The sequence below is a fragment of the Calypte anna genome, chromosome 1, assembly GCF_003957555.1.
Source record: "Calypte anna isolate BGI_N300 chromosome 1, bCalAnn1_v1.p, whole genome shotgun sequence".
Taxonomy (NCBI): domain Eukaryota; kingdom Metazoa; phylum Chordata; class Aves; order Apodiformes; family Trochilidae; genus Calypte; species Calypte anna.
Window position 1 is genome coordinate 89,767,313 of NC_044244.1, and position 13,623 is coordinate 89,780,935.

Below are 13,623 nucleotides of genomic sequence, written 5' to 3' on the forward strand. Positions count from 1 at the left end.
TACCTACTTGCTGGTTTTGTGAGAATTTCTTGTCCTTATGTAACATGCTTTGAGAGGTTTGCATCTCTTTTTGTCTGGGGGGAAAAAAAAAAAAGATTCATAATACTTTTCATTGTGTCAACCAATATTAAAATTAAACTTTGACAACTCCCCCCTCCAAAAAAATTAAAAAATCTGATGTGAAGTATGTAACAAAGACAAGAGGCTATCAAAGGAATATAAAGGTTTTCATATCAGTCATGGAAGTGTATGTCTGCAGCCTTTGGGAGTACAGCTGCAACGTAGTGTGGAGATACCTGAGCTAGTAGTAATCAGATAGAGGCTTTCAAGAGGGTAAATGATCCCAGCAGTGAACCCTGTGAACTTAATGCTACCTGATCTGACTTCTTTGGTAGTTACATGGTGTGTAGCTTTCCATGCAAATTTCAGAGCTGGTAAGCATATGCATCCCATGTGCCTTATGTGTGTTCAGACTTGTGCTTACAGAGTATTTTTGTAGTTCTACATATATGTAAATAAGTCATTGTAAAAACTATCCATATCCAAAGTGAAACCTATTAAAACCTCAGGCAGAGGTGTGTTTTCTTTATTTGATCTTTCAGTGAAGGAACAACTTATGAAAGTTTTCTTCTTTTTCCGTTTTGTAGGGTACTTACGCAACAGTTTATAAGGGGAGAAGTAAACTGACAGAGAACCTGGTAGCTCTGAAAGAAATCCGCCTGGAACATGAAGAGGGAGCACCGTGCACAGCCATAAGAGAAGGTGATAACCTTTTTTTCCACATCCTAGGATTTCAGGTTCCTTTTTAACCAATGTACTGTTTGCGTTTGGAAATAGGCTGTGTAGCAGATTAATGAAGTTGGTACTAATTGTGGTGAGGAAAATTTTAGTCTAGACGTATTAAGAGGTAGTGTTTCAAATTTATTTACTTTATGGGGGGTGCTCGTGTTCTCAAATGCAGTGTTATAAAAAGATTATTTTCTTAGGATTTAGACTATTTTTAGTGAATAACTTTTAGGTATTCAGATACCTTTTAACAAATGACTGCTTCTGCCTGAAATGTATAATTTAGGAAATACTATAGTTTGCTCTCTTGAATACCTTTCTTGTCAACTTACTCTGCATAAGTTTTATATTCTTAAAAATAGCCTTTTAATTGAAAAATTAAATAACTGATATGTGTGAACTTGCTAAAAATGTATCTACTTCTGTTATGTTTTGCATTTATTTATTTATATCTGATTTTCTGTTTCAGTGTCATTATTAAAAGATCTGAAGCATGCAAATATTGTTACATTGCACGATATTGTGCACACAGACAAGTCTTTGACTCTTGTTTTTGAATATCTGGTAAGTGCTTAAACATCTAGCAAGCTTTACATTTGATTTATTGTTTATAAGTAACAAAGACTTAAGAAAATTCTGTATTCTTTTTTAAATATACTGTAACTGTTACAGTTTTTCCTACATCTAGAACCGTTTGGTTGAAAATGGGAAAAAATTATTCAGTTCTTAAATTGCTGTAAATTTATAAGTATTTTTCTGATAATTTCAGAATTTCATTAAGAGCACCCAGTAGTGGTCTTCTTGAGCAAACTATTTAGCTGTTAGCTGTAACAAAAGGATAATCATAATTCTTGAAATTATATTTTTCTGTTATGACACTACTCTCACAAGTTATCCAAGGAAAATGTATAATTCAAAATAAACAACATATTCCATCTTTTCATAACAATCTTTTCAAACAGATACCCACAATTGTATATCTCACTTTTCACTTTCTCACTGAAGCTTTCCTTAATGATCTTTCTGTATAATGTGCTGCAATATATGATGTAATAAGAGATATGAAGAAAGGCCTCCTAGTTTCCACTGTAACTGCAAAGTCTAGCAATTTCATTAAAATACTGTGCCACACAAAAGATGGAGAAGGAGGCATAACAAATAACATTGCCCGTGGTTGTGCAGCTTGCTGCAAAACATGAGTATTTTTATCCTCTGGAAAAAAATTAGGTTTTTTATCGTTGAAGACTTTCTGCAGAAAATGCAAGTTTTCAGATTAATTATTCCAGTTCTAACAATAAATAATATTAATGTAATCTGTTGTCTACAATTTTACTGAAAAATTATGATGGTGTTTTGACAGGACAAGGATCTGAAGCAGTACATGGATGACTGTGGTAACATCATGAGTATGCACAATGTAAAGGTGAGTGTTTTCAGTGACAGTGACTGGTTTCCAGCTTCTGTGTTCTTAAGAATTTCTGAGAATTTAATTATCAGGAGCCATATGGTTCAGTGTTTAAAAAAAAAGAAAATTAAAAAATTAACTTCCTTTTTTCCTTTTTTGGTCTGGCTTAACTATGTCTGACATCAGATAGAGTCTTTCTTTTTGGTTTAGATGGCTGTTAAGTGTTTAAAGCACTGAAAACTGGAGATGATATAACTTCATATGCTTTTGTTCTCTTTGAAGTTACATATTTAAAATTTAACACTTCCTAAAAATAACATGTTTATAACTATTTTGAACTTTTCCTTCCATTATTTTATATTCCTTTATTTAGTTAAATTTAGTTTAATCTATAGTTTGGTACTGCATCTGCACACTGAGGAGAATGTGGCCTCAGTAATGAATGTGGGTTTGGATGCTGCTGCCTACCATACAAGTAAGAAATTCATGTAAGAATAAGTGATGTCGATCATTCCATTAGTAATAAAATGGAAATTTTAAAAAAGATTTAATTGTCTGCTGTTTTTAACTGTGGATGTGCCCAAGTGAAGTGACTCAGTTTTCAATCTGGCTTACTTGATACTAACTCAGGTTTGAATGTTCCCTCTCTAGTAACAAGCAGGGTTTGATTTGGAAAACTGTAATAAATGTTTATGTTCTTTAATAGTTAAGGCTTTATAAAACAAGATTTAAAAAGAGCACAATAGTATCTTGAAATGAGAGAAATTGTCTGAGGAGGCTGGGTTACCAATATTACCCTGCTGTGTTGTAGCCTTATTCTTAGACAGCAGCACATGGCACAAAAGTGGTTGACAACACAATGTACCAAATACTGTGAAATGATGGGTTTTGTGTGCATTCCAGTGGAGTTGTCATCCTTATTTTTGGCTTAGTTGCATGTTGAGAAATCTGTTTCTTGTTGAATTGTGTATGGGATTTAGATATTGGTTACTGTTTGGATAGGTTTTTCTTTTATTCTGTTGTCCCATTGCAGTATCTCTAGGGAAAGACATCTGCTCTTAACTTACTCTTTTGCTTGCTTTGAGAGACTGTAAAGGGAAATTCTTTAATTTGTCTCCACCTCAAAAAGACAACAGAAAACATAATTACATTTGTGCTTTTAATTAACTGCAATTTAGTAAGTGGTGCTTTAAGCTTAAAAAAAAAAAAAAAGAAAAAAGAAAAGCTTTCAGTGGGAAGCTGACTTGTAGTAAGTGCAGTTAGAGAACAAGCAGAATTTGCTTGTGGTAATCCAAGCTAAGCAGAGGGACTGTTTTTCCTTGTTTGCCTTCAGTTTAAGCTGTGCCCTAAGAGCAGATTTATACGGTCAGTACCTTTGGCATGAGAAACTAGAACAGCTGCTTAACTGTAGTAGCTGTAGGTGCTTACCTTACATTAACTGTGGGGATTTAGGTCATTCTTAACATATGAGAGACCTCCCTGTCATATTATACTCATTCATATTCCAATATGTGTCACCTTGCAGAATAATTAACTGATGTGTTAGAAAATGGTCAAATAAAAGCATTCTAGTGTTTCTCCTCATAAGTCCCATATGTGCTGAATTTGTCAGCACATTGGTAACCATTGCTTTCTGTAATGCTTCATATTTTTTCATTATACATTTTTTTCCTGAACTGGCTGAGGACTGTTGTGTGGTACATTCCAGCAATGGTTACCCAAGTCCCGTGTTTAAGATCAGACTCTTCCTACATACGTAAACTGCAAAATAGTAGTTCCTAATCTAGTGATACAGTAAACTTGGTTGGCTGCCTTCTGCTAAACCTTTCTTCATGCCTTCTTACTACGGTGCCTATATATGTGCAGCATTAGTATGCATGACTGAAGTTTCTTGCTTGGCTTGCAATTCCAAAAGACTAAAATAAACTTCTGTGTGTGTGTCAAGGTGAGGGAATGAACATAAATGCCAGAGGTAGTTGGGCTGTTTCAGTCCTTTCCCCATTTCTCCACATTTTGTGAGCTTGTGGACCCAAGTGTATTCTTCCAGTAGAATTCCAAAATGTTCTTTACATAGTTTGGCACAGTTGGATAGAAGGGATGCTGAGCAGCATTTTCAGAAGGGATTCTGTGGCAGAAGGGAACTTGAGTATAGTCAGTTACCTTTAAAGACACCAGTGTAGCAAAGAGCATTGTTAAATGCTTATTCAAAAAATAAACGGATCTGTGGTTCTCTTCATTTAAGCAGAACAAATTGCTCTTAAAATCTTTGTTGTAAAGTATCATGTTAAAGCAGTACATTAGCATAAAAGGATTTTAACTCCCTAAACAATAATGATGATTTTCAGAATGTGTTCTTACGGAAAATTACCTTACTTTTTGAGAAGTGTTTTTGTCCTCTTTACAATACAGACTTAACTCTACAGTGCCCACATGGGCTGATTTAGTTGTGCCATCTGTCTTGTAACATTTTTTGTGTAATTTATATAGATGTTTTCTTTTGTAGCTATTTTTATACCAGATTCTTCGTGGTTTGGCATACTGTCACAGGAGAAAGGTATTACATCGAGATCTGAAGCCACAAAATTTACTCATTAATGAGAAAGGAGAACTGAAGCTCGCAGACTTTGGTATGAAATCACCCTGTAACAAATATTTTCTTCACTCAAAAAAAAAAGGCATCTTTCCTTGTAAAGGGAAGAAAAGGGCATGGAATCTGTAGTGAATTTGTGTATTATTAGATGGAAAATGGAAGCCAGCCTTTTACAGGATATTAGTAATTAAAGTTATAGGTGTGCAGGTAATAATGTTGCTTGACTTTTGGTTTGAAGGTAGTCCTTACAGCTTGCTTCGAAATTGACACAGTCATATTCTTAAAATGGAACTTAAAGTTTCTGTTCCAAACACTTTGCAGTCACTCCAGAGTAACCCTGACTGGAGAGGGGATCTGTCCACATGCTGAATAATTAGGTGTTACTCCATCACTGATACACCGAGTTCCTTTGGGATTTCCAGTAAAGTGAAGACATTCAGAGTTTCCTGTTATCTTCTGTGTCAGGAAGATCCTTGTAGAATTGTTCTACCACTACTTTTTCCACTACCGTATGAATGAAAGTTGCTTAGAAGATTACATGTGACACATGTAATTTTAATTTTATTGAAGGATACTACTGTCAAGCTGGCAGTGTGAGGGTGGAAAACTCCTGTTGATCTAACACTTAATTGTTTTTTTCTTCCATTTCATTACTGAGTGTTGCCTTCTGCCTTTAGGTACATAATTCCCAAATGAAAATAGTGCTGAAGAGTTTTCACAAGCAGAGGTGTCATATTGATGTAGTTCTTCGTTGTTTTAATAAGATTTATAGGATTGTTCCAGGTTTTGATCTGTTTACCTGCCTTCTGTGCTTACAAACACTGATCATGAGATGGCTATAAATAAGAGGCAAAACACAAGCTGTAGAAATGTATTTACTAGGGCTTTTTAATGACAATAACTGAGAAGGTATTTAGCAAGTATAATAATGTTGATTTAGCTCTTAAAATTCTTCATCAATTTCATGCAGAAAAAGATTTCAGCAAGCTGCATATGTCTCCTATTTTCCTTTCTATCAGGATTGGCTAGAGCAAAATCTGTTCCTACAAAGACCTATTCCAATGAAGTTGTCACGTTATGGTACAGACCACCTGATGTCCTCCTCGGATCTTCAGAGTATTCAACTCAAATTGACATGTGGTTTGTATAGATATGTCTAATACAAAATTTTTATTCTCAGTCAGTTTAAAAAATGTCACCTCACTTATGTGGTAGCATTCAAATACTTGTCCTTGTAATTTTTGAGGGCTACAACTAAGTTAGGCTTTTTAAAGAACGGATTGGCAGGCAGGGAAGTTGCTTTTATTTCTCTCTGAAAATGCAGTGAGAGTACCTTTTTATTGCTTAGAGTAAAGCAGGCACTAGGTCCATAGTGTTAGGGGAAGAAAAGACATTTTCTTAATGGCATGGGTGTTTTACTGTGAAGGAAGAGAATATAACAGCTGTGAAATAGGTTTTGGTTAGGTTTTTACTTCCATTGTTGCTGTGTATCCTTCAAAACAGTATTTTTAGTAGCAGTATGTGCCTCACAACTAACTTAATTTAGTTGAAGAGAAATCACAAGAGTCTTTAAGAGTTTGTCCTGGGTTTAGAGTTGAAAGCTTAAATTGTTGGACTGTTTCTGATTTATCTTTTTCTCTGTTTTCATAAAGGGGTGTCGGATGCATATTTTTTGAAATGGCATCAGGAAGGCCTCTTTTTCCTGGCTCAACTGTTGAAGATGAACTGCACTTAATTTTCAGACTTCTAGGTAGATGGATACTTGTAGCAGTAATGTTAATACTATATGTTTGTTCTAAGCATTTTTTCTACAAGAATTGTAGATCTTTATTTGTAAAGGATATTTTATATTGTAGTATGATTACGGTGGTTGCCTATTTATGTCCAAGCTATTTCTTTACACATTTTTTAAGTCAAATTTGTTGGTTTCTTTAAATGCAGGAACTCCATGTCAAGAAACATGGCCAGGCATTTCTTCCAGTGATGAGTTTAGAAACTACAACTTTCCTAAGTATAAACCTCAGCCCCTCATCACCCATGCACCAAGGTACATTGTGTTTTACTGACAGAAAATATGCATCCCTGTGGCTTTGCATATTTGTAAATGTGAACCTTTCCAAGTATAGTCTGCTACCAAGTGCTGGAAAAACTGCACATCAGTTGTGTTATGGTGGGCAGATATTGTGGGCAGACCTATAGAATGATGAATTCTGATTAATAATGCCTGCAAAGTAGGAGTATTCACACAGCACATCCTAAATAGCATAAATTCTCTTCTTTATGTAATAGGCCCTTTGATAAAATGGCAAGATTTCCTCTAGTAGTCTCTTGGAATCATTGTACAACTGTCATAAGGAATTTGAAGGCTCTGCACAATTACAATAAATAAATTTCATAATGAAGATTGCCACATTTTTTTTAGTTGGCTCTAAAGAAAAAGATCTAACATTGTGTCCTTCTAAAACCCGAGTACTGTTAAGAAGGAAAAAATAAACAAACAAACAAAAATTATCTAGGTCAACCTAGTAAATCAACAATCCACAGCTCAGCATTTGTCTGTCCCCAGTGTTTTTCAAATAGTCTTGTTCTGAGATACTGGTACTCATATCTATACACATTTACATGCAGAAAAGTTGTTCAGGTGACAGTGTTGCTTTTGTAAATGTAGTTCAATGAGTGTTTTAATTTTCTTAAAATATTTTTATTTTTAGGCTAGACACCGAAGGAATTGAATTGATAGCGAAGTTCCTTCAAGTAAGATCTGTTTTGTGGCTTTACTTGATAAAAGGGCAAGTTTAGAGTTCTAATATGTTAATTACAAAATGTATTAGAAACTATAGTAAGTGCTAGATCTGTCTCAAAGTGGGATATGTAGCTAAGTCTGTAGAGGATGACAGATATGGGAAGACTGTGTCCTGTAAGAATTAAAAACGTGTTTAGGGATGTCTTGGGTTTTTTCTCTTTTTTTTTTAGTTGTTTTTTTGTTTGGTTTTGGATTTTATTGGGGGTTTTTGTATTGTGGTTTGGTTTGGGGTTTTTTTTGCACAAGTTATTTCTTCTTTTATTACTATTTTTTTTAAAACAGAATTTATTCTGTATTAGCAATTCCCCATGAAAATTAAAGCTCTTGTGAAATACAGTATTAAAAGAGAACTTCTAAATACAACTACTAAATTCCTGTAACTGTGGACTTAGCTTACTACTAGAGAAGCAGTTACTAAGGTGTAATATTACTCTTTAATCTTGCCATCTGTATTCAAAAGGTAAGGTGGTATGTGGGTTTAATCTTTTAATCTATATTAAAAAAAAGAGCCAGGAGCAAGGAGAAGGGAATCAAGATGGAGAACCAATTCTACTTTTGAGTAGATGCCAAAGCACTGTAGCTTCACGATGTTAAAAATGCTTAGTGCCTAAGGTGGAGTGCAGTTTCTCTGCTTTGCAGCCTTTGATTTAAATTCTATGTCGGGTCTTCATTTATTTACACACGGTGAATGTACACAGTAGTTGCAGTCCATGTTTGGACTTTGTTCTTGTTTATAAACAGCTTTTTAAGTGTCTGCATCTTTGTCCAAATGTCCACATTTGCCAAGCCAACAGCATTTGAGCATAGATTGAAGACTGTGTTGTCTGCAGTTCCATTTTACGCAAAATGCTGCAGCACAGTCCATTGAATTAGAAAACTTTTGTGCTCTCATGTAATGGTATTTCATTGCAATTTATTATTGCAACATGATGTAGACAGAAGCCTGTCATCTAATCCTTGTTCCATCTATAAAGATCAAGTGTATTTTTGACTTGCATCTATTCACCGTAATTAATTTTACTATTTTAGCAATCTTGTTATATGTTGAAAATACTGATTTAGATAGCATATGCTAGATTTTAATGTGTGAAATAAAAACAATGAAAACAAGTTTATCCTAGTGGGAAGTACTAGACAAGTAGAACTCTGATTGAATCATTTGATGCAGGGAGTTTTTTAATGAAAACCAACAAACTTGTATCCTTTCATGTCAATAGTATGAATCGAAGAAGAGAATTTCAGCAGAAGAGGCTATGAAACATGCATACTTCAGAAGTCTTGGAACAAGAATACACACTTTGCCTGAAAGTAAGAGGAGTAGTAAAGTAGCTGAGTATTATTAAGATAGTACATTAAAGCTAAGTACATTGCTTAAGGTAAACCTCTCAAGTATAATCTCTTTAAGTATGGCATATATTGGCTTAAATATTTGGGAATAGGAACCGTTTTTTAATCTCTATACTGTATAATTAAGAATGTTCAATAAAGAATAGTTATGTTTGGATGTGAATTAATTTCTTTGTTAAATTGCAGGTGTTTCAATATTCAGTCTAAAAGAGATTCAATTGCAAAAAGATCCTGGCTTTCGAAATTCCACTTACCCAGAGACAGGTATGGAAGTCCTGATATTTTCTCACATCTGCAAATGGAACGCTGTGCCAGAGACATTTGGAAGCAAAAAATACATTGTTAAATTGGTCTGTGTGAATGTGCTTGAACAAATATCAAGAATGATTTGCTCAGATTCCTGTAGAGACATAAATGCTAAATACACAGAAGGAACCAAATTTTATTAGGAGTGGGACTGATAATAGGAGGATATCTTGGAGTTTCAAACCATGATTTGTGGGTGGGTCAGTTGTGGCAGAGTAAAAAGAAAAAAAATGCAACAGGTGCAGTTAAAAGAAAAAAGCCCAAAGGTTATTCATGCAAAATAGAAGGACAGAAGACGTAGACGACAGCTGAATACTCTTGTTGTTCAAATGCTTTTGTTGGTTTCTTACCCCTTGCATGTTCTGTTGTAGGACATGGGAAGAACAGAAGGCAGAGCATGCTTTTTTAAAGTGGGTGATGCAGAGTCAAGCCCAAGCCTATCCTGTCAATCAAGGAGTGGGATCTGAAGGCAGTGCTCTCTGTTGGTGGACTTGGAATCGCAGTTTGTCTACACTGTCCTCTTCACAGTGGAGTCTTTTTATTTCCAACCTGCAGATTATGTTTTTATATTTGTTGTCACAGTGTGACAATTTTTTGTACAGTTGGTTTTAAGGTCTCCTCTGCCACTAGAGCCAGTAGGTTACAGCTGTTGATGTAACTGTAGCTGCAATTTTTGTGCAGGACTGAGAAACACAGTGCATTATTTATTGCGGAATCATTGCTGCTAAATAACTACTGTCTGTATAGTTAACAAAACAGTTCCATGCCTGAAGAAGTTGCAATGGCTTTATAATATGTGAATGCATCTGTTTCTCTTCATAAAATGTTCTACTGCTGCGGGGTTATTTTGTATTTCTTAAACTGCAGTGTTTCCTGGAATGTAAACATAGCTTTGCTTGGCTATAGGTGAACCATCTTTAATGCTCTAAGTTCATGGCACTTAATTCCTTATTTAACATTGGGAGTATGTGTTGAAATAGTTGACAAATTATGATGCTTATTTTGTTTTTGAAAAGCACATGGTGTGGAAGTTGATTGAAACAAGTGAACTGTAACTATTATTTGCTCTCCGATCCTATGTTAGTTACTGAAGAATTAGAGCATGGAGGCTGGATGATAAATTTTGTCAGGCTTACTCCAGCATAAGGTATTTGCACATTCTTGTGCATACGAGGCCTGCAGAAGCAATGACTTTTTTACCTTGTTTTTAACTTAGAAATACAAATCGTAAAAATATGATTCATGTATGTTGGACCCTGTCTTACTTTTGAAATTTAGAATCTTTTCATTACAGACAAACAGGGCAACTAATAACGAGAGCATGGGAATAATGTCACACTTTTCCCACCTTGTTGCTCTCCCATTTGTGCGTTATTCACTTGAAATCAACTGGAAAGATGCAAGTTTGTACTTGGTAAGAACTCACTATGCTACAGAGCTTTTACATGGGAACTTAGAGACTTTTTCAGATCTTAGATGTTATCTGTTTACCAGAGATAGTAAACATGTTACTACTATGCTTATGCATCTCAGTGAGTATCATAAGTACACCCTTGGTGATGGTTACAGTATTTTTAAGCATTTGTGTTCACCTTTATGAACCTATTTGTTTAGTGCATCTTAAAGAGACTGTAAATCTTTATTGGTATATTTTGAAATGGTCATGTAAATCTTTGGCTGGTATATCATGAAAATAGTCATAGGTAATTTAATTTTTCCTGACATTCACTGTAAAACATTCAGGGGTCCTACCATTTCTGTTCAGGAAATCTTGTAGTTTATTGTTATTTAACAGTATTAAGTGAATTTTTGTATATTTCATTTTAACTTTATTTGTGAATAGTGATTGTGGCATGTTTGGGGGTGTTTTATTAATATTTCATTGATACTGGTAAATTTTGAATTGGGATTATTTTTTTTTTTTTCTTTTTCTGGAAGAGAGAAATTCATGTGTAATGGTGACTATTGGACCACTACTGCTTTTCAGCATTTGTAAACCGGTTTTACGTTAAATCTTGTAGACCTAACAAACTGCTGTTATTTCTAACTGACCGACCTGTATTAATATTGTACTTTTGAAAGTATAAATATTATGTGGAATTCTTTGGTTTTGTTTCGAAATTCATGATAACAAAGGCCCTGTGCTGTTAAAAATACAGACTTAAGTGAACTTGGGGTTCTTGGGGCATTGTTGGAAACGTTTCTGTTGCAAGAGTCACCAGTGTCAACTTGGGGCTGCTTTTTAATTCATGCTACGCAGAAGTAGGGGCAGTGAAATGGCTGAGGCTCTTCAGATCTTGTCATAAGTATGGTCCATAGTCCAGTGGTCAGCAAGGAAGGCCTGCATGTCACGCAGCACCAGAAGTCTTGCCTAGGTCTAGGAGGGTGGTACCTGCCTCTGGTAGACTCCTGCACCTCCCAGCAGTTCCCATGGGAGCTGGGGGTTGTGTGTGTGTCAGAGGCATATTTGGCACTGACGAAAAACCTTTGTCCTAAAATAGTTGTTATATATGTATTTTTTATAGTTGCTATGGATCTGCTCTAGATTTTATACTGATTAACTTTGTAGGAGAACATTGTAGACGTGATGGTGTTGAAGAGAGAAGTATCAGGAAAACATCCCCTTTTTTTACAAAATTAGAAAAGATTCTATAGGGTAAATGTTCACTGTGGATAAATGTGGGATTTAGCGTTTCTAGAACAGTAAGATTTTATAGGTCATAAAAGAACAAGTAATATTGTGACACTAATCAGTAAGGGACTTAAAGGTTTAACTGCTAAAATGAAGTGCATTAAAAAATTAAGAAAGGGATCAGCTGCCAAAAGGAGGTTTCCATTTTAAGTAGGAATTCAGCTCTTTTTCTTACAGATGGAAAGATCTTCCTTAAAATTAAAGCACTCTGTTTATAAAGAGATTTTTCTAAGGACCTGCAATGAATTGGTTTGCTTTACTTAAGTAGCTTTAAAGAATGTATTTCTTAAGAAACTTGGCATCTGGGGTCAAGCCAGTTTCTTTTCTTCTTTTTTTTTTTTTTTTTTTTTTTTTTTAATTGGTTATTGTATATAATTCAAATTCCTACAGCAGAGACATTTCTGTGCCAGCTGCCTCTTTGGGACAGCAGTCAGCGAGTTTGAAGTCGCTGGGCATTTCTCTGACATCCTTTTTGTGCAGTTCAGAGTTATTCCTCCTGTGTCTTAACAGCATCAGGCTCTTGCAGACTCTGTTTCACTGTCCCCAAGAACTCTAGGGAATTTTGGCCTTTTCGGGAGAAGACCTCAACCATGACAAAAACCAAGCAGATAGCTGCTGAAAGTGGATGACTTGCAAGATTTGATATGACAACCTTTTCTTTAAGATGAGAGATCAGTTAATGAGAGATGGCCTGCAAGTTGTTGCTGATTAAGTGATCATTTTTAGAAGATAACCAGTGTATCCCATCTACCCCAGGGTAGGAATGCCAAGGTGTGTGCATGGGTGCATGTAGGAATAAGGTGGACTTAAGGACAGGAAAGAGGCAGGTGGTGTACATGGAGGTGAAGGCTGAAAGGAAGAGAGGGTGGGTGGAGGACAGGGACTGATGGGAGAGGACAGAACAGGAGGTTGAAGGGGGAAAGCAGTGGCTCAGCAATGCTCTAGTGGAACGTGCATCTCAACACAGCTGTGTTATTTTTGTGCTGCTTTACCTCAGCATTAAGTAGCCAGAGTGTATCCCTGAATTGGGCAATAAAAGTTAAAATAAACTATTGAAGAATCAATATGCTTTGTACTTGCAAATCATTTGAAAAACTGCAGGGTAGCATTCTTTGGGCTGCTTGCTTGATGTTTGCTCATGAGTTTTTTAATGTAACAAAGGAATGGTGTTAAGATGGAATTATGGTTAAGAATACATTCAGTTATTGAGGACAACGAAAATATGAAAGGTATTATTGTAAATATCCCTGAGCTAAGTATCATAAACCCAGGAAATACCAGGCATTAAGATCAGACTTGAAAAAACTCCAAATTAGGGTGTGGAAATGCACAGCTACAGCACTTAGTGACAATTAATTAGAACCTACCTTGTCTGTGATGATTTGGTCACAGTCGTAAGGTTGTGTCATCTGGTCACTAACAGGCAGGGGTGAAGTGATCTGCACACCTTGTTAGCATGTTTCAACACCTTTTTTTTCCTCAGTAAAGTTTGGTTTTGAAACAAACGGAAGATTTCTGTGAAATTTCTTAATTTGGGGGAGAAACTTGAATGCTTTTTACAGATTATTTTTTATTCTTTTTTCCACTTCAGGGACCAGGCTGTTAAGAGATTGAGTGCTACTGTTTGGCCTATATGCAACATCCATGTATCTCACCAACATCTAAATCAGACCATCTTAAGAGACTGACAAGAT

The 13,623-nt window shown here is 35.5% G+C and overlaps 1 protein-coding gene across 3 annotated transcripts in view; it reads left to right on the forward strand.

Moving 5' to 3' along the window:
• The window catches only part of CDK17 (cyclin dependent kinase 17), a 90,098-nt gene extending 77,105 nt beyond the window's left edge, over positions 1-12,993 (forward strand). For all 3 annotated transcript variants that reach the window (XM_030445268.1, XM_030445253.1, XM_030445260.1), the window contains 11 exons: positions 648-762; positions 1,256-1,350; positions 2,147-2,209; positions 4,695-4,818; positions 5,801-5,921; positions 6,434-6,531; positions 6,723-6,828; positions 7,493-7,535; positions 8,802-8,892; positions 9,118-9,195; positions 9,609-12,993. In XM_030445268.1, the coding sequence (XP_030301128.1) occupies positions 648-762; positions 1,256-1,350; positions 2,147-2,209; positions 4,695-4,818; positions 5,801-5,921; positions 6,434-6,531; positions 6,723-6,828; positions 7,493-7,535; positions 8,802-8,892; positions 9,118-9,195; positions 9,609-9,646 (972 nt within the window). In that variant the 3' untranslated portion in view covers positions 9,647-12,993. The remainder of the gene's footprint in view (positions 1-647; positions 763-1,255; positions 1,351-2,146; positions 2,210-4,694; positions 4,819-5,800; positions 5,922-6,433; positions 6,532-6,722; positions 6,829-7,492; positions 7,536-8,801; positions 8,893-9,117; positions 9,196-9,608) is intronic.
• The last annotated feature ends 630 nt before the right edge of the window (positions 12,994-13,623 follow it).